General features: G+C 53.7%; 2 protein-coding genes across 3 annotated transcripts; both read right to left on the bottom strand.

The window, feature by feature from the left end:
* Positions 1 to 1,387: 1,387 nt before the first annotated feature.
* Positions 1,388 to 12,442, bottom strand: CNGA2 (cyclic nucleotide gated channel subunit alpha 2). The gene is made up of 7 exons (XM_080624828.1): positions 12,338 to 12,442; positions 7,984 to 8,125; positions 7,695 to 7,802; positions 6,754 to 6,924; positions 4,416 to 4,523; positions 3,865 to 3,971; positions 1,388 to 3,166 (listed from the first exon to the last, which is right to left on the bottom strand). Exons 2-7 carry the CDS (start codon positions 8,079 to 8,081, stop codon positions 1,746 to 1,748), a joined length of 2,013 nt encoding a protein of 670 aa, XP_080480954.1. The 5' UTR covers positions 8,082 to 8,125; positions 12,338 to 12,442; the 3' UTR covers positions 1,388 to 1,745.
* A 79-nt stretch (positions 12,443 to 12,521) lies between these two features.
* On the bottom strand, positions 12,522 to 21,286 carry LOC308224660 (mitochondrial fission factor homolog B-like). 2 transcript variants are annotated; one of them, XM_080624817.1, is made up of 7 exons: positions 21,194 to 21,286; positions 18,260 to 18,487; positions 17,560 to 17,714; positions 16,804 to 16,892; positions 15,717 to 15,878; positions 13,133 to 13,211; positions 12,522 to 12,685 (listed from the first exon to the last, which is right to left on the bottom strand). In XM_080624817.1, exons 2-7 carry the CDS (start codon positions 18,453 to 18,455, stop codon positions 12,554 to 12,556), a joined length of 813 nt encoding a protein of 270 aa, XP_080480943.1. In that variant the 5' UTR covers positions 18,456 to 18,487; positions 21,194 to 21,286; the 3' UTR covers positions 12,522 to 12,553. The 2 variants fall into 2 exon arrangements, with proteins under 2 accessions (XP_080480943.1, XP_080480944.1); XM_080624818.1 differs by lacking the exon at positions 15,717 to 15,878.
* Between the last annotated feature and the right edge of the window lie 1,456 nt (positions 21,287 to 22,742).

Genomic DNA, 22,742 nt, shown 5'->3' with positions numbered 1-22,742 from the left:
CCCCTGCTCCCCATGTCCAGGAGAGCCTTAGGGGGGATAGGTACCTACTGAAACCATCTGTAAAATAGGCAGCAGCCAAAGCTGTATCTGATGTGCTCCCTGTCCGCCCTGCTGGGAATTGAGTGCAGCTGTGTGCTCTGCTCCAACATCTGCCTGTCCTGGGCACTGAAAGAGCCATGGAGCTGCTGCTAATTTCATTAGCAGGCCTGTCAAGCGGTTCATCAATCTCTGATTTCCTGGCTTGTCGCCGCGAGGAAACAAGCAGGATCTGCTCTGCATTCACAAAGCCAGCCTCTGGGGTGATTTGTCTGAAGGCTTAAAATTTCCCGTGTGGATTATTATCTGGGATTAGAACTGGGGGAGGGAGGGAGGGGGGTTGCTTCCTTTTGGGTTTTTTCCCCTGGAATCAGCCTGAATATCCCCTAAACTGCCAGTTCCCCAGCCCGGAGGCAGGAGTTTCCGTGTCCGCGGGCCAGGCGGGAGCACAGGCAGCCGCTGCCCCAGGCTGGCTGCATGCCCTGGCCAGCCCGGCTCCGCAGCCGCAGAGAAGCAAAGCCCCCATGCTCTCAAGAGAGAGAGGCACGGATTAGGTGCATGGGGCAGGCAAAAGGGAACTGAGAATCATAGAAACAACCAGGTTGGAAAAGACCTTTAAGATCATTTGTCCAACCGTTACTCCAGGACTGCCAGGGCCACTACTGACCCACGGCACTGAGGGCCTCATCTCTGCGGTTTGTGAACACTTGCAGGGATGGTGACTCCAGCACTGCCCTGGCCAGCCTGTTCCAATGCCCTAGCACTCTCCTCGCAGGGACCTCCGGCTCCATGGGGAATCACTCCGGGTTCCGCCGCCCGGCGCTTGGCACCGCAGCGGGACGCTAACCCACAGTCCGCAGCGAGGGTCCGGCTGCTGCGGCCGCCGCCAGCCCCTGCGGCTCCGGGCTCGGCGGCTGCAGGCGCGGCCGTTCGCCGGCTCACAGCACCCCCTGCTGGCGGCCGTGCCGCACCCGCAGAGCGACAGCGGCCGAGAGGGGCGGCCTCCCGGCTCTGCTCCCCAGGGGACGTTGGAGGGGAGAATGCCCCGTCCGGACGAGGCAAAGAACGAGCGGCAAGATCGGGGTCGATAAATCACAGGAAAAGGGACTGCTGCGAGCCAGGGCTTTTGGTGTTGTGAAAAAAAGCAGAACAGAAACTACCTCGTCTGCAACCAAAATCATCTCAGTAATTAAAAAAACCAACCAACCAAACAAACAAAAACTAACAGAAACCCTATGATTTAATTTAGAGATGACAAAAAACTTTTTATCTTACCCCAGTTCTAATTTCAGAGTGATTTGACCTTCACCACAGCATACATGGGAGGTCAACATTTCCAGGTACCCCTCCATGCAACCTTCATGTCCCACCTTCTACCAAGGCAAATAGGAAGAAGATGTGATGGGCATACACCTTCTGCAGAAGCTGGAAGGAAACGTCAGCAGTGGCATTAGCCATTCTCCTCTTTTTAGTGATCCAAGTCCCAGGTCTCAGATGAAGGCAACAAGAAAAGCAACAGGCCAGAGGGGGAGCTAGGACAATCACCTGATTTGGGGCCATCTCAGGAGCTGCCATCAAGGCAGTGGCAGCAGCAATGCTAAGGACATGAGGGAAGTCCCTGGCAAGGCAGCCATAGGATCTGCATTGTGAAATAGTGAACACTGTCTCAGCAGAAGGCCAGACATCATCCAGCTGACCTTTGCACCTCCTCATGGTGTCCCGCCAAGTAAAGCTTTCACCTCATCCTCAAGCAGACTGTCTGAGCTATCAGAGAAGTCCTCCAGATCCTGCTGCCTCATCTTGGACTCCAGAACAGTGATGCGCTGCTTGAGCTTCTTCTGGGCATCATTGTACTCTGTAAGGACCCGGCCAAAGCGCGTGTGCAGTGTGTCCAAGTTCAAGGCCAGACTGTCCAGCCTCTCCTCCATGCTCTTCCCTTCCATGCTTTCCTCTGTAGCTGACTCATCCAGCAGCCCTTCCTTGATCAGTATCTCCCGGCCACGCTCCTCCAAGATCCTTTTGGCATCAGGATACTCTGTGACTGCTTCCATAAGATCTTCCTTTGACAAGCAGAAGAGATCAGAGTAGCCCAAGCTACGGATGTTGGCGGTGCGCCTGTTGCCCATTTTGCTGCCTTTAATGTTGAGGATGCTGATCTCGCCAAAGCAGCTTCCTGCAGTGAGCAAAGCATACTGTGTTGTTCCATCATCTCCCACCACGGCCAGCTTCCCCTCCTTGATGATATACATCTCTTTCCCAATGTCTCCTTTCCGGCAAATGTAATCCCCTGGGCTGAACACCTGAGGGCGAAGCTTCAGCACCAGCTCCACCAGTAGATCTGCCTCACAGTTCTGGAATATCCTCACCTTCTTCAGTGTCTCCAGGTGAACGTTGATGGCAATCTCTGCCCTTAACTTATCAGGGAGATTCTTGAGGATTTCCCGTTCATCTACTGCTTTCTTGTTGGTCCACACGTAGTCAAACCACCTGATGACTTTGGTTTCCATGTCTTTGCTCACCTTGTGGAACTGCATGTAGTGTTTGATAGCATCAACTTTTGCCTGGAACTCTGCCCTGGTGGCATTCATGTTGGATATCATGGATCCCACATTCCCCACAATGGTGGCAAAGATAAGGACACCGATGAGGAAATCAAAGATCACAAAGAGGTATTCTTCATCAGTCACAGGCGGAGGGGTCTCTCCAATAGTAGTCAAAGTCAAGGTAGACCAGTAGAGACAGTAAACATATCCCAGGGTCAGATTACTATATTCAGGGTCTGTGATGTTGGGATAGACCCAGCTGTCCTTTCCAAGCCCTATGGCCTTGGAGATGGCATAATATATGCATGCGTTCCAGTGGATGATGACCAGGATGTAAAGAACCAAGTTGCTGATGCGGAAGATGTTGGGGTGGCTGGTCCTGGTCTCGGTCCTATTGAAGAACTCAAACATGCGGGAGAAGTGGAGCAGCCTGTTGAAACGCAACTCAGGGCAGTGCAATCCCACAGTGAAGTATGCCAGGTCTGTGGGCAGGATGGAGAGAACATCCAGCTTGAACTGTAAGGTGTAGATGTAGTTATCCCGTAACTTCTTCGTGTCCTTAACTAGGAGCCCCTGTTCCAAGAAACCTAATGGACAAGCATGTGATAGAATTATCTTGGCTAGTGTTCAACTCTACTGCAGGGTTTGTAAGTGCTTTTGAGAAACATTTTATGGGATGACATGCACATGTATGCACAGGGTCATCCAAATATTACCATTTTCACCTGACCTACTCCTGACCTACTCCATTTACAAGCTTTTGTTACCACTCAAGCCCTTTGTCTGGCAGAAGCCACCTAAAGATACCACTTAGGGAGTTAGTTTGTTGCCACGAAGAAATGGGGACACAAAGGTTTCCATCTTCCAGGTCATGAATTATTGCAGTTCTAACAGAAATGTACAGCTACTTGCCACATTCTGAGAACACTAAGTTCTACCGGTTTCTCATGTAGATAATTCATTAGCTGAACTGATGCAAAATCAGAGATACAGACCTTCAACTATGCCCGAATACTAATAGCAACGCAGGTAATCTTGTACAATTATTCAAAGGTGAAGTTGGAAGCTGGGATGATTAATCTTTCACTCTGAAACTTACTCCATTTCTCAGATTTTTCTCATTAGATTCTTTCTGTGGAGACTGCTTCCTATTAGCGAGTGCCAAGGGAGACAAAACCGTCCTAATGGAGCTGAGCTGTAGATTAGATCTCTCCCTGGCAGATCATCTCCACTTCTAGGGGATTAAAGCAAAGCACTCACAAGCCAGGGTTCTGTTTCTGCTTACCTGTGCGCAGGCGGATCACTATGTCCCCAATGTAGATAGAGTCCGAGACGTAGTCTAGCACCAGCCAGAGGACAACATAGGTCTCTTGCAGGTCATTGAAGCAAGCCCTGGAGGAAGGTCATAAAATAGGGTGGTGAGATCAACAAATCTCCATATCATCTCCAGCTATTACAGCTGAATAAGCTGATTCTGAGGCTCCCAATTCTGCAACAGAGCTTGGCCATTTGCCCCTCTTCTCCTAGAAACTAAAACCCCCTTCTCTGAAAACCCTGTCCTCTCTTCACATAGGTGAAGCAATGTCTTGAAATCACCTCCCAAATATACCTTACAGCTTTATCCCAAATCATGGCCCTTTCCAGCCAGGGCCAGAGGATGGATGCTCTGCCTCTGCACCATGGAAGTCACAGAGATAGCAGGGGATCCCTTTCCTTTAGGTTCCTAGCAGCCCCAGCACCACCAGTGTCATTTGTCTGATGCCAGCTGAGCAATGACAACCAGGTGAACAGGAGGATTAGAGGGATGTAAAGGGAGCCTACAACCTCCCAACTCACCTGGCTACGAGCAAGCACCAGTTATAGAGGACAGGAACTGCAATGACAGCCAGCCAGCAATAATACCAGTCCCCTGCAGGGTCCACCACAAAAATCTGCCATTTCTTCCTGGAACCAGAGAGAAACCAGGGCTGGCAATGTATAAATAAAGGGCTAAATATAGAAAATAGGGTTGTAAGGAACCATCCTTTAACCCTTGCACTGAACTGGCTTAAAACATAGCTGCAGCTTGAGTGCCAGTCTGTAAGATAAAACCAATCCCAGCAGTGCTGAGCAAAACTGTCCAGCACTGTTTAAGCTTCTTTATCCCTAAAACTGGGCTCAGTAATGTACCAGAAGAGGAAACTGTAGGACAGTAAGCCAGAGCCGGTAGCCTACATACACCCAGCACCCAAGCTGCAAAGCCAGAAACAGATGTATGGAAGAGGATGATCAGAAAACTTCTTGTTACATGACATTACCTCTGCCAGATGAGGTATGGATCCATGCCAGACAGATCTTAAAAGAAGATCAATTAAAGCAGGAAGGAAAGTGTCCTGCAGATCAGTGAGAGCACCAAGAGATGCCCAAGCCCCAGAGCAGCAACCCAGGGCAGCTGGCATTGCAATGCTGCCATCACCATGCTGCTTGTGCTGCCTGCCTGCAGCCTGCTCAGTCTGGTCCAGCCTTTAAACTGCTCCCAAGTGTTTGATCCTGCTCATCTTGGGACTCTAAGATTAGATGTGCGCGCTCCAGTTGCCAGATCTCACTGGAGAAGCTGGGAGGAAGAGAAACTGTGCAGCAGGGCAGATAAGCTCAGTGGCTGCAGCCTGGTAGGGCAAAATTCCTCTTTCCCTTCCCTCCTTTCCCGCTTTTGAACATGGAAAACTCCCTCCAGCGATAGAAAAAAAACCAACCCACTTGCCAACAGATTCCCCGTGCCCACTCCATTGCTTCTGACAGCTTCAAAAGCAAAACCTCTGCATTGAAGTCTCCTTCCCCAGCGGCACAGGCGGCAGCACGCGCGGTGCCTGGAACATGGGGAGCAGCACTCAGCACAAACCCAGCAGCAGTCCTTCACACCCCTTCTGGATACAGCACAGACAAGTCCAGCTTCCCCATTAGAAGTGCTTATCTTTTGCTCAGAAAGTGCAACTTTAATGGGTTTTGGGAAAGGGACTTCCTGGTCCCCAGGACACACAGCAGCAGCACACAGGAAGCATTGACACCAGCAGCCAGACGCTTCTGTTGTGACACCCACAAGTACTAATAACCCCAATAACAATGCTGATAATGGTAATTCCAGCTTTAAATCACCAGTGCTGCCCATGGCAGGTGGAAACCAGAGCTCTGGGTTAGCCCAGGAAGAGCGAATCTGCCTCTTCCTGAAGGCTTTGCAACCACGGAGTCTCCCATGGCTGTGAACAGCAGCTCACATTCAGAGTTACCTGTGGTTACTTACCTATGTCACTTACCTGTGAGCTGAGGACCAGGAAACAGCAGAAGTTACCACCATGTCCTCATGAGTCCACTAGCACCAAGAGCCCTTTCAGGGCATGATTCATCTCCCTCTGATAATTAACAATCTCCCCTTAACCTCACAGGGTGGAACAGTTCTTTCCATGCCCAGTAAAGGCCCAGATACAAGGCTCAGATCCTTTTCTCCTACAGAAAACAATTACTTCTTGGTGTTTTAATTACCACAGATAATGGCAGGGTACAGAGGAGTCCATGAGCTTTGCCCTTTAATCCGCCAGCAGAAGAAAAGCCAGGTTATAGCTTTTCACCAGGAGTGAGAGCTGAGGAGATGAAAGGGCTGGATTTGAAAGAGCCTTTTCAGAAAGCTCCTGGGGAGGCCAGGGCAGCAAACACACTCCCTTCATCCTGCAGATGATGAGTGAGAGTGGCAAACCCCATATGTTTGTGCTTGCTGTGGTCTCCTGTGTGGAGATCCCACATCCCTTGCTTTGTCCCCAGCTCAAAAGCTAAAGGTACATCTCCTCACAGACCCAGGGCTGGCTCTGGCACCAACCCTAGTGTTGAAGTGCTCTGGAAATGGGGAGCTCTGCTAGCTGTCACAAGCCATGCAATGTGTGCTTCCCACTAGGGCATGGACCAGGGAAGAAGAAGGCCACATAGGTAAGGGACAGTTCAGGTCTTTTCCACAGGGATATACTCCCAGGTCCTATGTGCCAGGCTGGACAGAGAGGGCAGGAAGGATCCTTCCCATCACTGCATCCTACCTCTCCCTTTCCCATCCCCATCCACCTCCATCAAGCCATCACTGCTGGAGCCCCCAAGCCCTGTGCATGGCTGTCTCAAGCCAAGGATGGCTGTGGCCACAGGAAAGCAACCCTACTTCTTGTTTCCCTCCTCGCTCTCCTCATCCTGTAGGTCACTGGCAATCCTGGCAGCCACTGCCTGGAACTCGGTGCCTTGGAAGCGCTCGAGGAAGGGGTCAGGCTTTTGCTGCTCTTCGTGCAAGCTCCTGCTGGCCCAATCCCTCAGCACCAGCACCAGCCGGACTATCCTGGATGGGGAAAGAGGAAGAGTCAGGAGGTGTCTGCAGAGCAAGGAGAAAGCTTCAGAACAGCGGGGTGGCTACAATGGAGAAGAAAATGCTCACAGCTCCCTCTAAACCCCAATGTTTCCTTTCTCCTCCCTTGCAGTGATGCTCATTTGGTCATTTCCCAAGGGGAGCAGCTCCAGAGGAGCCTTCAGCACCAGAGTGAGGGGAAATACAGCACCCAGGAGCCTCAGTTCTGAGCCCTCGACAGGACTTGGCCGGAGGCCAGAGCCCGCTGAGGTGACTAATAAAGAAACAACAACAAAAGGAGGAAGAGGGCAATTTAAAAGCAAGGGGCTCCCTCTAAAATCTGATATCCCCACCCAGAACTGCTTCATAGTTCTGCAGGGGGCTGACATGGCGGAGGGGTTGGAACTTGATGATCTCAAGGTCCTTTCCAACTCTAACTATTCTGTGATTCTATAGTGTGGGACTGAGAACATATGAGCAAGAGAGCTCACTCTGGCAGAGTCCCATGGCTCCTTCCCCAATCCTGCTGCCATTCGCACAGGGACATGAGGAAAGCATGCGTGATGGGACAGGGGGAGGCTGCCTGCAACGGAAAGGAGCCCTCAGGCCCACAGATGTGATGAAGCCATTCCCTCCTGAAGCCCTCTCCATGGCACCATTCACAGATGTTGGTCCCTGCAGCCACTGAATGCCATATAGCAGGAGGGGATGCTGGCCCCAGAGCCAAAGCCAGGTAGAGAAGGCTTAGGCTCACACGCAGGTACCTGGCCAAGGTTCTCCTGCCTTGGAAGGCAGAGGCAGGCGGCTGCTCCCCTCCATTCGAGGGAGTTCCTCTCTGCAGCTCTGAGGTGTCAGCCTGGGTTGAGTGGGTCCTGCAGTGGGGAAAGAGGGGGATCTCAGCCACACTGTGCTATCACGGCACCCACCCACAGCCAGATGAATGGGAGGAAGCAGGTTGGGCATCCCAGCCCTGCCCATGCCAGGTCTCAGCCACACACAGAGCTGACCCTCCCCAACCCTGCCTCCCCCAACCCCATCAGGGACCAGCCTGACCTCGTGGTGAGCCCCGTCCCCTCCACTCGGGCTTGGCTGGGTGGGCAGGGGTGGTGGTTGGCTGGTGAGCTCTGCAGACCGTTATTCTTGGCCATCATCCTCCATGTGAAGAGCCCATGGGCACAAACCCTGCCCCAGAGACCTGCATAGAGCAGAAGACAGCCACAGGAGCAGCCGTGCAGGACACCTCACGTGGTTTGAACACAGCATAGGAAGAGAGGGCCAAACCCTGTGGGGTGTTTTCCACCTCCAGCTCTTGCTGATGCTGTGTTAAGTCTTGCAGAGCATTTCACCCTCCCCAAGAGATCTCACGTCGCCCCATCAAAGATGCTGCTGGCTCCTCAGCCATTGCTGGGGCAACAGCATCCCCAGTGAGTCATGGCATGACGATGAGCCCATGGCTCTCAGCCCCACTGCCTGCCCAAGGATGAGAAAATAGACTCATAAGGGGTACAAGCACAAGGCCAGGCCTGGCAGGGAGATGCTGTCATTCATGACTTTGTGTACAAGGGTGTTTGCACCCAAGCAACTGCTCTCCTTCCCCAGGGCACTGGAACCTGCTGGTGCCCTGCCCAGAGAGCGCCATCTCTCATCACCACGTATCTCTGCCCTGCATTGGACACTAAGGTTTGCTATTTAAAGAGAGTCCTGCTGAGGTTCCTGCTGGCAGGAGCCTGGTTTCAGAGAGCAGCAGAGAAGACCCCACGCTAACACACAGAGGCTGCTGTGGAGCAGTGGGATTTCACCACGGTTTGTCTCTAATAAGTGAGAGATGCCACGGGGCTTGCTCAGCCCCAGCACCACGCACAGCCCTCACTGCTCTGCTGTGCCCTACTACAGACCACAGAGTGCCAAAGCACCTCACAGAAACACAGATTTGCACATACGCAAACCCAAAGGCACACAGGCATTGCCCAGCCCTACCCAGACCGTGTATTCCCACCCTGCCTGCTCCTCCTTGGGCACACAGCACACCAGTTATACCTCTATTGCAAGGATAAGGCAGGTTCCTGGAGATCACACACTCATGCTCACACAGCAAAGGCTCTGCTTGGGGAAGGCAATGCTTGTACACCTCTGCCAACACGCACAAAGACTCCCTCCCCACCACACGCACAGGCAGTCCCACACCCCTAGGCACAGTGAAGCCTCTGCTGAGAGGCCATCACTGCTCACTTACAAGCCTGGTGTCCCCTGAAGCCTTCCACAAAGGTGTGTTGAGCTGAAAAGCCAAGCCAGGAAAGCAGAGCTGCTGCACTCCTGCCTTCTCCCTGGCCAAGCAGAGGAGCAGCACTGCAGGATGCACATGCAGGTGATTGTCACTGCAGCACACCCATCCCCTGAGCATCCTCAACATCCTGAGCACCAAGGTGCACTTCAGAGCTGTTAATAGCAGCCAGCCTTTGTGTCTGGGGGATGAAAGGGAAGGAGGGAAATGTGCTGATCGGGGATGCTCCATTTCCCTACCCACACATCCCTTTCTCCCCCGTCACTTACTCAGCGGCTGAAGGGACCCCAGACATCTCTCAGGGCAGAGCTCAGCAGGAGATTGCAGCCATTCTGAGCGGGTCTGGACCCAGTGGCTCCTGAGTCTCCAGCAAACCTTAGGGAAGCATCACTGCCCACCCAGAGACAGGCAGAGCCAGCAGACTCCCAGGTCCTGCACACAAGGGGATGCACCAGGATTGTCTCCTGGGCTGCCTGCTTCTGCTCCCTAGGGAAGAAGTGGACAAGATGATCTCCAGAGGCCCCTTCCAGCCCTAACAATCCTGTGATTCCATTTCCCTGCTTCACAGGCTGTGCCACAGCTACTGCTCTGATGGAAGATCTGCAGAAGTAGACACATTTTAACACCCTCCCATCCATTCACCTCTCCTTACGCTCAGGGACCAAATGTGCTGCTCCGGAGTCCCAGCAAAGACAACCGCAGTGTCTTCAAGGTGATCATGAAATGCATCTTTCACCAATTTCTGCCTTTGTATTTTCTTCACAAAACCATTCTAATATCATAGCCAGTTAGCAAAGAAGTTGCATCCTCAAGGCAGTAAGGAAGAGGTTAATTTTTACCTGCCTCTTGCCTAATCAGCCCCTGCTGTGTGCATGGAGTCCTGCACCCTGTGCGAGGCTGATCTGAAAGCACCAGCAGTCCCTTTGCTATCAAAGGTTTACCTTTTATTTTCCTTCAAAGCCTTTAATTCCACTTATTCTGCTCTCACTGAACACCCGGGCAGCAGGGAGCCTGGAGGTAGAAAGGGGTGTTCTGCAGCCTTGGTGGGGTGAGCACCCAGCAGCAAGGGGCACATCACCCTGCTCTTGCCCTCAGCACCGGGGACCACAGACCAGGAGCGCTGGCAGCCCCACGCGTCCCCCCTTCCACCTCTCCTTTTGCACACTGCCTGCTGCTGCCTTCAAAAGCAGCTCCCGGAGCTGCTCCCTCACAGCTCCCTCGAGCCCCAAAGCGCACAAGACACATTATTTGCCATGCACATCTCTGTGGCAGTGACCCCAGGAGACACCCAGCACTGCCACGTGTGCTGCCCTGGGACAAGGCAGAGCTGGGAGGAGAAGGCAGGGAAGAGAGAAAGGAAATCCATAAAGTCATCACACCCCAACACATCCGGAACACACGGTCTTTATTAAAATGTGCGGTTTATGGGTCGGTGTTTCCAGATTTAAACCTTACATAAAAGTTGTATTGTATCCCCTCTAACCTGCCTTTGAGAACACACACAGTTTGATCATGTCTCCTCCAGACACCTTCAATCCTCACTTTGAAGGTTTCATGTCCCCCAAAGGGTCAGCCCTTCTCATCCTAAAATACAGCTTAAAGAAAACCCAACGCAAGCTTCTTCCAAACCTCTCCGAGAAGAGGAACCAGGCAAACTGTTCACCCCCTTTCCTGGCACAAGTCACACAGCAGCAGCCCCTTATACAGACCCACTGTGTAAGGCCCCCTGATAACCCTGACCACATCCCTGAGCCAAAAGCCATAGGAGCCACACCACACTACCCTGGCTCCCATCTGCAATATATCTCATGCTCAGATCTCAGCCACAGGTTCAGACCTGCAATTACATGTAGGACAGCTATTTATTAGTCAACGTCCAGATTTACAGTAACGGATGCAGGCAGAAAACACCCAAGCATTCATGTCTGTGAATAAGCTATTGGGACATCTGGGTGACCTGCAGGTGCAGCTACAATTACTGATAGGTGGAAAGAGAGGTGCCAACTCCTGCCCCAGAGCCTGCAGGCCCAGCTCCAGCAGATGTGCTGGGTGAACCCCCAGAAGTATCTCAAAGTCACCTCAGATCCAAGTGTAACTGAACTCCGCAGTAGGAAAGAAATGGCAAAGCTGTTGAGCTGGGCTTGGTTTTGGCTAAAGAGCATCCAGGCCAAGGATTCCCCTCACCTGTGTTCGTGCACCATTGCTGAAGTTACAGCTTGGCAGCAGACCTGGAGCAATCCTGCCCTCTGGCACTGGCAACCTAACAAATATCTACTGCTGCCCAAACGGGCAATTTTCCATGGCCTGTCTGGTGCTATCACTGTTGGTACAAGGTCTTATAATCCAGAGAGTCACCATGGCGAGGCTTCCCGTTTAAATCTCCCTGGGAAAGAGCCAAGCTGCAGGATAAGCCCAGACCTCAGCAATGCTCTTACAGTCACTTTGGATTTGAATGTTTGCAAACACGCTGCTGAACTGCTTCCAGCCGAACAGGAGCCGAGAAGATGGCTGCACAGCAGCAGGGATGGGAACTGCTGGCTCCTCCAGCTCCATACCTCCTAGAGCAGGGGCTATGGGATGGGAGACCTGGCAGTACCACCTCCACCAACGAGCAGTGGCACAAGGAAGAGAAGAAAACCCAGCAGCAGTTTAGATACACTCAACCACTCCACAGAAGGTTTTGGAGTGAAAGACAAGGAACAGACCCCAGCAGCTGGATGAGGACTTTCATGGGGTCAGAACTGGGTTATCCAAGCTGGGACCTAATCAGGGGACTGGGCCCAGCAGCATTTAGGACTATTACAGGACCCTGTGTCCACAAACACTCAATGCCTTGGGTTTGCATCTCCTCTGGCAGACAGCCCAAGGGTCAGAGGGTCTTCCATTGCTCTGTGCAGGACAGACACCTCCTGTGTCAGCCACAAGACCTGGGCTCTACACAGCAGCTTCCCACAGGAGCACTGAACCCATCAAACACACAAGGTGGTTGCTAGGGTACAGAGAGCATCTGCAGCCACAGCCCAGCCCTGGGACTATGCCTGTTGGGCCATAGCACCCCTCCTCTCCCCAACACCCATCTCCAGCTGCTGTGGCACAAGGTCCAACTTCATCCCTTCCCTCACCCACCTCTGATGCTAGAGCATGGGAGAGGGACGGCACCTTCATTGGCATCAGGGTCTAAAGGACACAGATCCTCAAGAGCCTACAGTGAAAAAAGCAGGGCAAGGTCAGAGGAAACACACGGCTTCACGGGTTTACTGGCTGCAAGTACGCGAGCAGGGATCCTCACTCTGCCCTCACCCCCCTGCCAGCACCAGGCAGGAGAGGTCAGGGCACAGGGAATCATCTCCTCATCCAGAGCCACGTGTTGATGAGGCAGGCGGAGATGAGCACAGAGAAGACCAGGATCTCCTTCTGCTGCGAGGCCTTGCACTGCTCCTCCAGCACCCGCACCCTGCTCGAGATCCTCGTCAGCTGCAAGGGAAGCAGTGGGGATGCTGTCAGACCCGCACAAGACACTGGAGCACCCCAAAGGTGTGGGACGGCAAGGGATGGAGGGCTGGGAACTGCCATCTCCTTCAGGTCCTCCTTTGCTAGAGCAGCACCCATCTTTGTGTGGGAGAACTAGCATCGATCCTCAGCTCCTGAGCAGAGATCCTGCCCATCAGAAGAGTATCTGAGCCCTTTACTACCAGCAGACAGAGGGGTCTGGCTGTCTGCAGCCTTACAGCCCCCTCAGGGCTGGAGCTTGATGGGGCAGCACACATCTAAGTCCTCCCCTGCTTCTCCATTAGCAGCATCAGCTGGGACTAACAGACAACACCAGCCCATCAGGACTGAGCAATGGACCCCCGGAGCTTCCTCACCCACCTTCTGATGGCTTTCCCAGGAAACCTGCCCAGCCCTTCACCCACAGCTCACCTGCTTTCTCATTGCTGCCATCTCAGTCATTCCAGCCTCCTCCAAAGCACTCTCTGGGGCTGCGCCAGCCTCCTGGGAGCTGGGGAAGAAAAGCAGAGATGCAGAGGGACAAACACTGCTTGAGAGGTGCCTTCCCCCATGCATGGCACTGCTGCGGGGAGCCATGCAGGCAGCATGCCCAGGATGTGATGTCTGGATGCAGCATCGGGAGACAGGAAACAGCACCTGCATTGCACCTCCTCATCTCTTCTGAGCCCCCATCATGCATAATTACACCTCTCCCTCCACCATGCACCCCTGTAGAGATCACAACATGACACACAACAGGGAAAACACATGCTTGGATTTCCTTAGAGGTTCAACAGAGAGAAAACATATTTACCAAGCATCCATCCTCACAGTCAGAGGAATTCATTGAGGGCTGTATAAACCATCTTTAGAGCCAGTCAGGTAAATACGTATCACAGGGCCAATGCTGAAATGGAAGGATGATCTCATATACATCAGCAGGCGAGGATCCCACTGGTGGGAAGTGGCCATCAACTGGGAGCAACTATGTGAGCAAGTGCATCAACCAGCAGAAAATGGTCCTGTGTTTGCCAAGGCAAGGATTTGTTCCTCTCCAGTATCTCCAGGTACCAAAAACTCACTTTCCCCACTCCCCTGACAAAAATAAAGCATCGCTTTTTGCCCCTATGGCAAATTTTACCTGCAGCTTGAATCATAAATGAGCAACCAGAACATGCACCACTTCCTTCCATTCCTAGAAACAGGCCACCACTGGCATTAGCTGCTGCACTGGCAGAGGCAATGCAGACTACACATCTCCAGGTCATCCCCTGGAGACCCAGCCACTAAATGAAGTAGATCCATAGTGAGAAAAATCAAGACTGCCATGTTCAGTCTGTTGCCCCTATCCTCAGGGGCTAGCCTTACATCAGCTCTTCTGCAATCAGAACTCCCCTCTGCACACCAATGGGCACAAGCACTTGTGGTACCATACAGGTTACTGCACGTCTAACACAGCTCTCCTCGGGGAGAGAGGATATCTATTCCTGTTTGCAACATCAATGTTGATCTCACTGAAGACAGGCCAGGACAGCATGTGGAGATTCAGTGAATCTCTGTCTGAAAATACATTTGTGAGATAATACTTCCGTGTAATGTAACTGCAGTGTAAAATGCAAGTCACAACAGAAAGGAAATCCAATTTCCCCCAGCACAGAGCCATTAACAAAGGACACTTACTGCAGCTTTTGACTGAAAGTCCCGGTTGATCCAGGTGAACAACCTTTGGAGTGGAAGCTAGAAATTACCCTCTAGTGACTCATCCCCTTGAAGAGGTCACTGTCAGGTAAATGCTCTGTTCTCTATCCAAGACCAGGCTTTTCTTTACTAAAACCTCAGGATAAACAAGTCACCTCAGCGTTGCATAGAGGCATAAAGTTGTCGTACCAAAGAGATACCAGGTGCCTCTGAAATGATGCAAAGTACCGCAAAGAGGCGTTTCAAGGTGGCTAGCTTTAAAGGGAGATGGAGACCTGGGGAGAGGCCGGGGACTCGCTCCATTGCATTGCAGCAGCTCTGCAACCTACCGCTACCATGGTACTATGGCCTAAACCTCCCCTACTGCAGATGGGAGGAAGGAGAAGGTCTTACATAGCCACTAACCAGATCTGTTGGCATGCTCTGAGTTCGTTTCAAAACAAAAGCCACATTTGAAGACAGTCAGCCTGCTGCACCTAAATCAGGGACAACACAAAGCATCATCCAGCATCTCCGCCTGCACCTCCACACCAGCTGGGGAGGGAAGGCTGGTGTGCCATTGATGAGGGATGCTCACTCTCCTCTCTTTCTGCCCGGAAGCTTTGCTCAACGAGAATTAAAAGCAGTTCGATGTTCCTCCCGGTGCTGAGCAGCCTCAGAGCAGTGGGGACACCCTAAGGGTGCAATGACATCTTTGAACATGTTAAAATGTACTGCTCTTGCAGAGGTAAAAGTGTCACGGACACAAATGCTCCAGCACACCCAGAGAGATCGAGGTCACTGCTACCTGCTGCAGTGAGCACACAGGCATACTGCACTCAGCCAGACGCACCAGCTATGGGATGAGTAACGCAGTGCAGCCAGTTACTGGAAAAGGGTAATTAAGAGTGACCAAGATACAGCCAAGGGTGCTGGCAGCCTTCAGGAGAGGACATCTCGGGGCAGGGCCATTCCAGATTTCAAACCCCTTCACACATTTCTCTCCATCAAGGCATGCAGTAAAATTAGCACCTGCCTGGCAGTGCAGGGAGGCTGCAATCCCAACAGTGTCCCAGGCAGCCTTTGGTCTCTCAGGGCACTGGTGTTAAGTTAAGCAGAAGGCACAGGCTGGACCGGGTTAGCAGTGGCTGGCTGCACCCAATGCTTCTGGGCCAGGCACCCGGAGCTGGCAGACAGGACAGGCAAGAAGGAGCAGCCATGCAGGATGGTCCCGCTCCTGCGCCGTGCAGCCTGAGCTTTACAGAGCCTGTAACATAGCTTAGCGAGGCAAAGGCAAGTCCTTAGAATGCAGCGAGGTGGCTCAAGAGGAGCCAGTCACCTGGGTGGCATTGGGTCTTGCAGGGAGCTCTGGAGCCGGTGGAAAAGCATCTGGCCCAGGAGGTACATGGTCTGGAAGATGTTCTGCATGGAGTAGATCCTGCCCGTCCCTGTGAGGAGGGGGAGTGGGGCACTGCGCGCGGGCAGGGGGCATGGGTCCAGCCTGGGGTGCACACAGAATCACGCCTGTTGATGACTGGCCTTGTCCAGCACGGGCACAGCCTGGCATTTGGCAGTGCCCTTCAGCACCTCCAAGCATCTCTGGGCAATACCATCAGCACCCTGACCCCCATATAACCAACAGGAGAAACCCTCCAGCAGCCCCCATGCTCAGAGGCAGGCGCCTGACTGCTCCAAAGCCAACCATGGCTGTGTGATAAACAGACCTTCACCAGCTGCTCTCATTGCGATTGCAGAAAGCAGCTCTCCTGCCACCCAAGACAATCCTGGACCGTAGGAGGAAAGGTAGCTCTGCTCTGGGATTACTTGGAGGCAACTTCTCCACTAGACAATCTCTGGAGCCCAAGGCCATGAGCAGAGGATCACTGTCACTGTGCTGCTTCTGACAAGCTACACTCAAAGAGCTGAAAAGCAAGTGTGCTCCTAGCCCACTCCACCTGCAAGGTACCACAAGTTCCAACAACCCTTGTGGAAGCCCATAAGCCCTAGTGCCTCGTTTCCCAGTGGTCACCTGCCCATAGCCCCCAGCACTTTGCCATGCTGGAACAGGAGAACACATTGCAAAGCACTGAGAGGAAAATGGGCAGAGCCAGAGAGATGAGGACAAGCAAGAGCGGGCAGCTCCCGATGCAATGGTCAGGCAAGGACTGACAGCTCTCGCATGTGCTTCTCAGCAGAGAGCTCATCACCCTGGGGACCCACACAGCTGCCTCAACACTGCTAGTATGAACCTCTCCGACACCAGAAGCCATGTTGCTCTCATGCAAGGGGAGGACTTACTAGGCATTGCCTTGCCCCAACCCGGATACCCCCAGCTCATGGCACTGACACCAGGAAGCATCAAAGCAGCACTGGGGACAAGAGATGCTGGTGCCACCCGCCCCAAGTGGCTCCAGCTTCGTGCTCACCACTCACGGTGCTGGCCCGGGCTGTGCATGGCCAGCAGGGCACTTTCACTTGGAGTCTTCTCCCGCCGTGACTTGCTGCTGTGGTGGCCCTGTTGGCATCAAACACATCAAGCACTCAGTGCGGGGAGCATTACGGGCATTACGGGCCCCAAACCTGGTGGTGGGGAGCCATGCTCAGTGCAGAGCAAAGGTCACCAGCGAGGAGTCTGCCGATCTGATCTCTACTGGAATTAGAAATCCAGAGCCTAACGCATGCAGCAACAGCTCTTGAATCTCAGGGAGGTGAAAGCACTTGAGAAAGCAGCTCCAGCAGCCAAACCAAGCCTCTGCCTGCCCATGTCAAGGGCCTCTCCTTCGTTTCACACAAGGTCAAGATCTGCTTTCAGCTTTTACACCAGAGCCCTGTACATTGCAATGATGAAACAGCTCCTCTTGTTCTTCACCCAGGAGAAACAGCAGTAGAAAAGGGACTTTAAAAGTAGCAGGAGGACGTTGTGGGGGGCCTGCACTCAGCCTATCTCCTGCTCACAAAATGCAGTAGGAGATGTGGCTGAATCAGTGTCCCAGCACGCAGGTGTGTGCTGGTGATGGGACACAAAGCGACCCCACCACCCCTACACCCTCACTCCTAGGGCCCTGGAGGAAGAGGTCGCACTTTGGAAGATGGATTCTGGCTTGGGCTGATACCAGACCTCTGGAAAAACCCAGCGCTGCCCCTTCCCATCACAGCAACCCCATCTGCCCTCAATGCGGTACCGATCGCTTGCGCTTCTGGGAACTTGATCTGCTGGTGATGTGCAGGTAAGGGGCATCCCCACGGCAGGGATGTGCGGATTCCATGTGCACCATGACAGAGGGAACCTCCCTTTGCGGGGTCAGCAGCATGGGCCTCAAACTGGCATCTGGTGTATCTGGAGAGGAGAAAGGGAAGGATTAGACCAACCGGAATGCCCTCAGGACACGGGAGAAGAGGGATCCACCCATACAGGAGTACATTAAAAAACATGTCCTGCAGATGTGAGCAGCAGGACAGCCCAGAGAGGCAGGGACTGGAAAGCCACCAGACACACTGCTCCAGGAAAGCGAGGGCTTGGAGCTGGTTTTCAATGAGACAGGGCCACACGTCCCTGCATCCCAAAGCAGGGAGCCTACCAAAGGCCACGAGGGCAGAGAAAGTGAAGAAGAGATGTGGAAGGAGATGCTCCACATTTTGCTCCCCCTCTTTTGGAACTAAGACGCCTCCTGCCTTCTGTTGCTCACCTTTGCCCACCTCTGCCCAAGCATCTCTCCACCATCCAGTCCTTCCTTCCAAAAGAAAGCTGACTGCCATGTCCACTCCTGTCCTCTCCTCTTGAAAAGCAAACCACTGGGGGCTTTAGAAAGGGATCCTACTCCCTAGGATGTTGTAGTACCCCACTAAGCTTCAACCACCCCAAAAAGCAACCCAGGACATCACCTGCAAGAGAAATCCTATCAGGGATGTGCATCCGAACAGAAGGAGACTCCTCCTCTGTCACCAGCTCCTCGTCCACAGGGCTGAAGCTGTCTGTTACCCTCAGTCTGCTGGGAACCTGCATCCTTTGGTTGATGGCTTCTGTGAAGGGCACGTCACAGCGGATGCGGCTCGGGTCCGGTCCCCAAAACAGCCACATCTTTTCTGATGTCCTCAGCTTGCTTGAGCACCCTGGGGTTTCACACAGAGGAAGAGAGAGCTGAGCAGAAGTGGTGGCAAGAGCTCTTCCAAACTGGCACCTGCCCATGTGCTATAAGACAGCTAAAATACAAGCAGAAACAACCCATAAGACAGACACTGTCAGAGCTGCTCCAAAGAACAGGGTGTCCCACAAAGCCCCACTGGTGGGAGCAAGGATGCAGGGCTGCTGCTGCCGGTGGAATTCCTGTCTGGCAGGGTAAGAAAAGGGAGCAAAGCATGAGTTTAGTGTCTATTGCCTCCATTGATAGCAAGGAAAGGGCAATAGTTCAGCACACCTGAAAGCAGTTCAGTATAGCCTAAAAACTAGCGGGGAAAAACTATCCATCCAGAAGTAAAGTTTTTTGGAGGGCTGGGAGCACATTTCCGTGTTCATACACCTTCAAGGAAAAAATGAGGTTTTCTATAAACAACACATGTTTTGGTAGCAAGATTCCAGGTTATCCCAAGCAAACCTGAGCACTCAAACTCCTCCACACACACTGGCTGCAGTGTCCCCTAGGGCCATACCCCATTCCCCACCATCTCCTGGAGTGACCCACACCAAGCTGAACAAGATGGGCTTTGACCCCAAGCAGAGCTTCCAGAAGCTGAACCATCCTCCCAGAGCGGAAGGAAAGGAACGCACCAGCATCCCCAGGTCAGCACCAGCTCCACTCTCTTCCAGGAGGTGACCGGCACCAAGGAGGTACAAAGCTCCCAAAAGCACCTTCCTGGCTCCCAGCACTCCATACTTCCTCAACAAGCTGCAGCTGAGGAGAAAACCCCAGCAAGTGAGGGCTGCTGAAGCAGCCAGACCCCAGTGCTGCCTCAGATGTGCCACTTGCATGCAGAGACCCCTGCACCCTCATTGCTGCTGCCCTTTGAGCTCACCGTGCCCAGAAAGGGCACCCTCTGCTTCCAGGTCAGAATCTCCATCGTAAGAGGGGCTGCCTTCAGACAGAGAAAGGAGTTTTCCTTTTCTCAAGGAAGAGAAATGGGAAGAGGTGAGCAAGCAGGGTCCCTGCCTTCTCTGATCATGATCCAGGGACTACATTTAGCAGCCGGATCTCCGATGCTGTGTTTCCAGCCCAACAGGCTGCTCGCAGCAGCACCAGCCAGGGCTGCCCACTGCTACCCTCACTGCTGCTTCTCAGGGTGCTTTGGACCCTCTTTCCTGCCTCAGGATGTCACCCAGCGGAGAGGAGCAGAGGAAAATCCCTCGGTTGTAGCAACAAAGCCCAAAGGACCACAGCAGACACAGCACCCAAGCCATGATCCTGTTCCCTGTAACTCCAGGCACATGAGGGTGGCAGAACCAGCTCCACATCTGCAGTAACCTGCACCTGCCTCACCCTGCTCTCTCCTCCTCTGTCATTAAAAACCTTCTCATTGAAAAGACAGAAATTAGCTAAGGCAATTTCCTGCTTCCAGCCACCCAGAGACAAGATCAGATCCTCACCTGACCAGCTCTGACCCACGGCTGCTGTTGGAAACAGGCTGTGCAGGGGCACAGCAGCTCCTGGCTGCCCCGCAGCTCCTCCACCACCCTGCCGAGCCCCCACCCTGGCACGGGTGACACCAGCCCATGGGTGTCACAATACACACACACACCCTGCTTCTCCCCCGAACCTCAAATAAAATGGGGTTTGCAGGAAAGCCCCACTCAGGAGCAGGGCAGCAAGTCCTGGGATGGTCCCAAGGCAGTGTCAGTCCCACGGGAGAAACCTGAATGAGAACCAGTCCCACAGCTGTGGAGACCACAGGGCTCCTCCTTCACGTTTTTGGTGCTTTAGAGGAGCGAATGCTCTGTGCTGCTCTCTCAGGCTGCTCTCTGGGAAGCCAGCAGATATTAATAACCATAAATCTGGAGAGGGCAGATCAGTTCATGTTCTAATCACCTATGAAACTGCTGCAGCTCCCAAAGAGCAAAGGGACGGGAGTGAGCAGCAGGTTCTGAGAGACTAAGCTATTAAGGAAAAAAAGAGATCAGCTGTCAAAACCCATAAGAACAAAATGCTTAAGTGGCTGGATTTCCTCCTTTAACTTTCTTTAGGGCTTTTCCTAGCTATTGCCAAGCAACCTTCCTTCCCTTGCCAATAGAAGACTCCTTCTCAGGCTCTGCTTTGGCACTTGTATTCGCAGCGACAGGGAATTTCCGGCTCACTAAGCCCGTGAGTAGGCTTAAGCCCTGCAAGCGAGGAAAACCTGCCCTGGGGAGAGGAAACCCCACAATCGCCCTCTCCCCGTCCCTCCACAGCTCCGTACGGGGCAGGAGGGCATCCCAGCCTGGTCCAGCACCCCCCGCACCTCTCAGAATGGGGTGCTGGGGTGCCCTGCTAAAGGAGCCGATATCTCCCGCGGGTCTGCCCTTTGCCTTGGGGCCGCACCTTGTCACGACAGAGAGCAGTGACAGGCAGCGGAATGGCTTGTGTCACCCGCTCGAGTCCGGCTACGCAGAGCCGGGGTGACCCCTCAGCACCCCCGGACCTCGGCTTAGGGAAGCGCCACGGGGTGAAGGGTTGGGGGCATCCGAGCACGACACCCCGGCTCCGAGCACCGCGGGGTGGGAGCGGGGCCGGGGTGCTCCATGGGCCCCCTTCGGGGGACACCGTCCCGTCGGGCCGGGGAGCGGCAGCAGAGCCCGTCTGTTCCTGAGCGCCGGTGCGGTTCGCAGGGGCGGGGAGCGGACACACTTACTTGGACTCTTCCCTTGCAGTCCAGAGCAACTTTGGGCCCTGTAAACAGCCGCAGCGGCACAGCCAGCCGGGGCGGAGCCGGGGCCGGTGTCACCGGGGCAGCCAACGACCCGCCCTCCCGCCGCGCTTAAAGCCGCCGCCGGTAACCACCGGTCATCAGCACGGAGCCTTCCCGGGGGTCACGGCGCGCAGCGCTGCGCACGAAAGGCTGCAGGAGAGCAGGGGTGCTCCTGACACGGGGAAACACCCAGGGTAGAAGCAGACCCAGAGCTTGATTCCCCCTCCCTTGTCCCCAGGCAGCCCAAACGCTTCAAGGGGAGGGCTCAGCGCGGCTCCTCCTGGCGCCCCAATGCAGGCACAGCACGGCCCCAGGCCGCCGTGCGAGCCGCGGAGGCAGCGGCCATGCGAGCAGGGAGCTGGGGTAGAGCTAATCTCTCCTGCCGCTCAGTGGAGTCTGCAGCGATAAAATGATCCGTTTGGGATGAACGACAGTTTTAAACACTTCTGAATGGGGACAGAGTCCAAGACCTGACCGTAAAATCTGGTTTTGAAAGGGCTTAAAATAAATCCCACGCTGCCCCAGTCTTGCTATTTAAAGGGGATTATCTAAGAGGTTTAGGAGCACACAGAGGAACAGCAGGACAACTTGTGCACCTAAATCCCCGCAAAGACCTTAGGAAATCCCTCCACACTTCACCTACCGGCTGGTCAGAGTGCACAGGACACCCTCCAGCTCTCAACCACAGCCCAGGGAAGGCAGAGGCTCCTGTTGGAGGTGTGGGGTGTTTGTTCCCAGCCCCACAGCCCACGGATCCGATCCCCCCCTCACTAGGGACTGTGCCTGGAGGGGGGGAGAATTGGTGCCATTGCCTCCATCACCTCCAAGATCTGAGCCCCAGCACCTCACAAGATGGAAATCCAGCTGTGCCTAGTGAGACATCCCCCTGTGCTGGGGGAAGAAGGAAGGGGGGATGTTCAGAGTGATGGCATTTCTCTTCCCAAGTAACCATTACACGATACAGAACCCCGCTGTCCTTGGGATGGCTTCTCTGTCTGCCCATGGGAAGTGCTGAGTGAATTCCTCGTTTTGCTTTGCTGTGTGCGTAGCTTTTGCTTTACCTGTTAAACCGTGTTTGAAGCCACTTTTCTGATCCTCTCCCCCATCCCACCGAAGGGGAGCAAGTGAGCAGCAGGGGCTGAGCTGCTGGTTGGTGTTAAACCTCGACATTCTCTGTGGAAAAAAGCCACCCTGCACCACTCGGACAGTGAGGGTTTTTTAATAAATACCTTTTGGTTTTGCACAGAAATATACCAAGTTTTACAGAATACAAACTGCAGGGATAACAACCGAGCATCAAAGACAGAGGATGCAAAGTGCCCTGCTGTCTCCCCCTGGTCTTTCCCAGGCTCCGACCCCAACGCTCACTGTCAGGTCTTCCCATAACCCCGGTTTGCTGAGGCTGAAAGGCAGAGGAAAGGCCTCGGAGGGGGCAGACACGGAGCCAGCAGCTGCAGACCTCACATGTGCTGCCCCAGGACCTGGGCAAGCC

The sequence above is a fragment of the Psittacula echo genome (assembly GCF_963264785.1).
Source record: "Psittacula echo genome assembly, chromosome: 8".
NCBI classification, from domain to species: Eukaryota; Metazoa; Chordata; class Aves; order Psittaciformes; family Psittacidae; genus Psittacula; species Psittacula echo.
The sequence above is the reverse complement of the archived record's forward strand: the minus strand, read 5'-3'. Positions and strand labels throughout refer to the sequence as shown.

What these genes read in the sequence shown, in the direction of transcription:
- CNGA2 (XM_080624828.1), bottom strand. Translation starts at nt 8,081, where the DNA reads ATGATGGCCAAGAATAACGGTCTGCAGAGCTCACCAGCCAACCACCAC. An exon ending in GGCAGGAGAACCTTGGCCAG is followed by an intron (nt 6,925 to 7,694) that starts GTACCTGCGTGT and finishes TTCCCCATCCAG; the next exon opens with GATAGTCCGGCTGGTGCTGG. An exon ending in AGCGAGGAGGGAAACAAGAA is followed by an intron (nt 4,524 to 6,753) that starts GTAGGGTTGCTT and finishes CTCTGGTTCCAG; the next exon opens with GAAGAAATGGCAGATTTTTG.
- LOC308224660 (XM_080624817.1), bottom strand. Translation starts at nt 18,455, where the DNA reads ATGTGGCTGTTTTGGGGACCGGACCCGAGCCGCATCCGCTGTGACGTG. An exon ending in CCCAGAAGCGCAAGCGATCG is followed by an intron (nt 16,893 to 17,559) that starts GTACCGCATTGA and finishes TGATGCCAACAG; the next exon opens with GGCCACCACAGCAGCAAGTC. An exon ending in CAAGACCCAATGCCACCCAG is followed by an intron (nt 13,212 to 15,716) that starts GTGACTGGCTCC and finishes TTTCTTCCCCAG; the next exon opens with CTCCCAGGAGGCTGGCGCAG.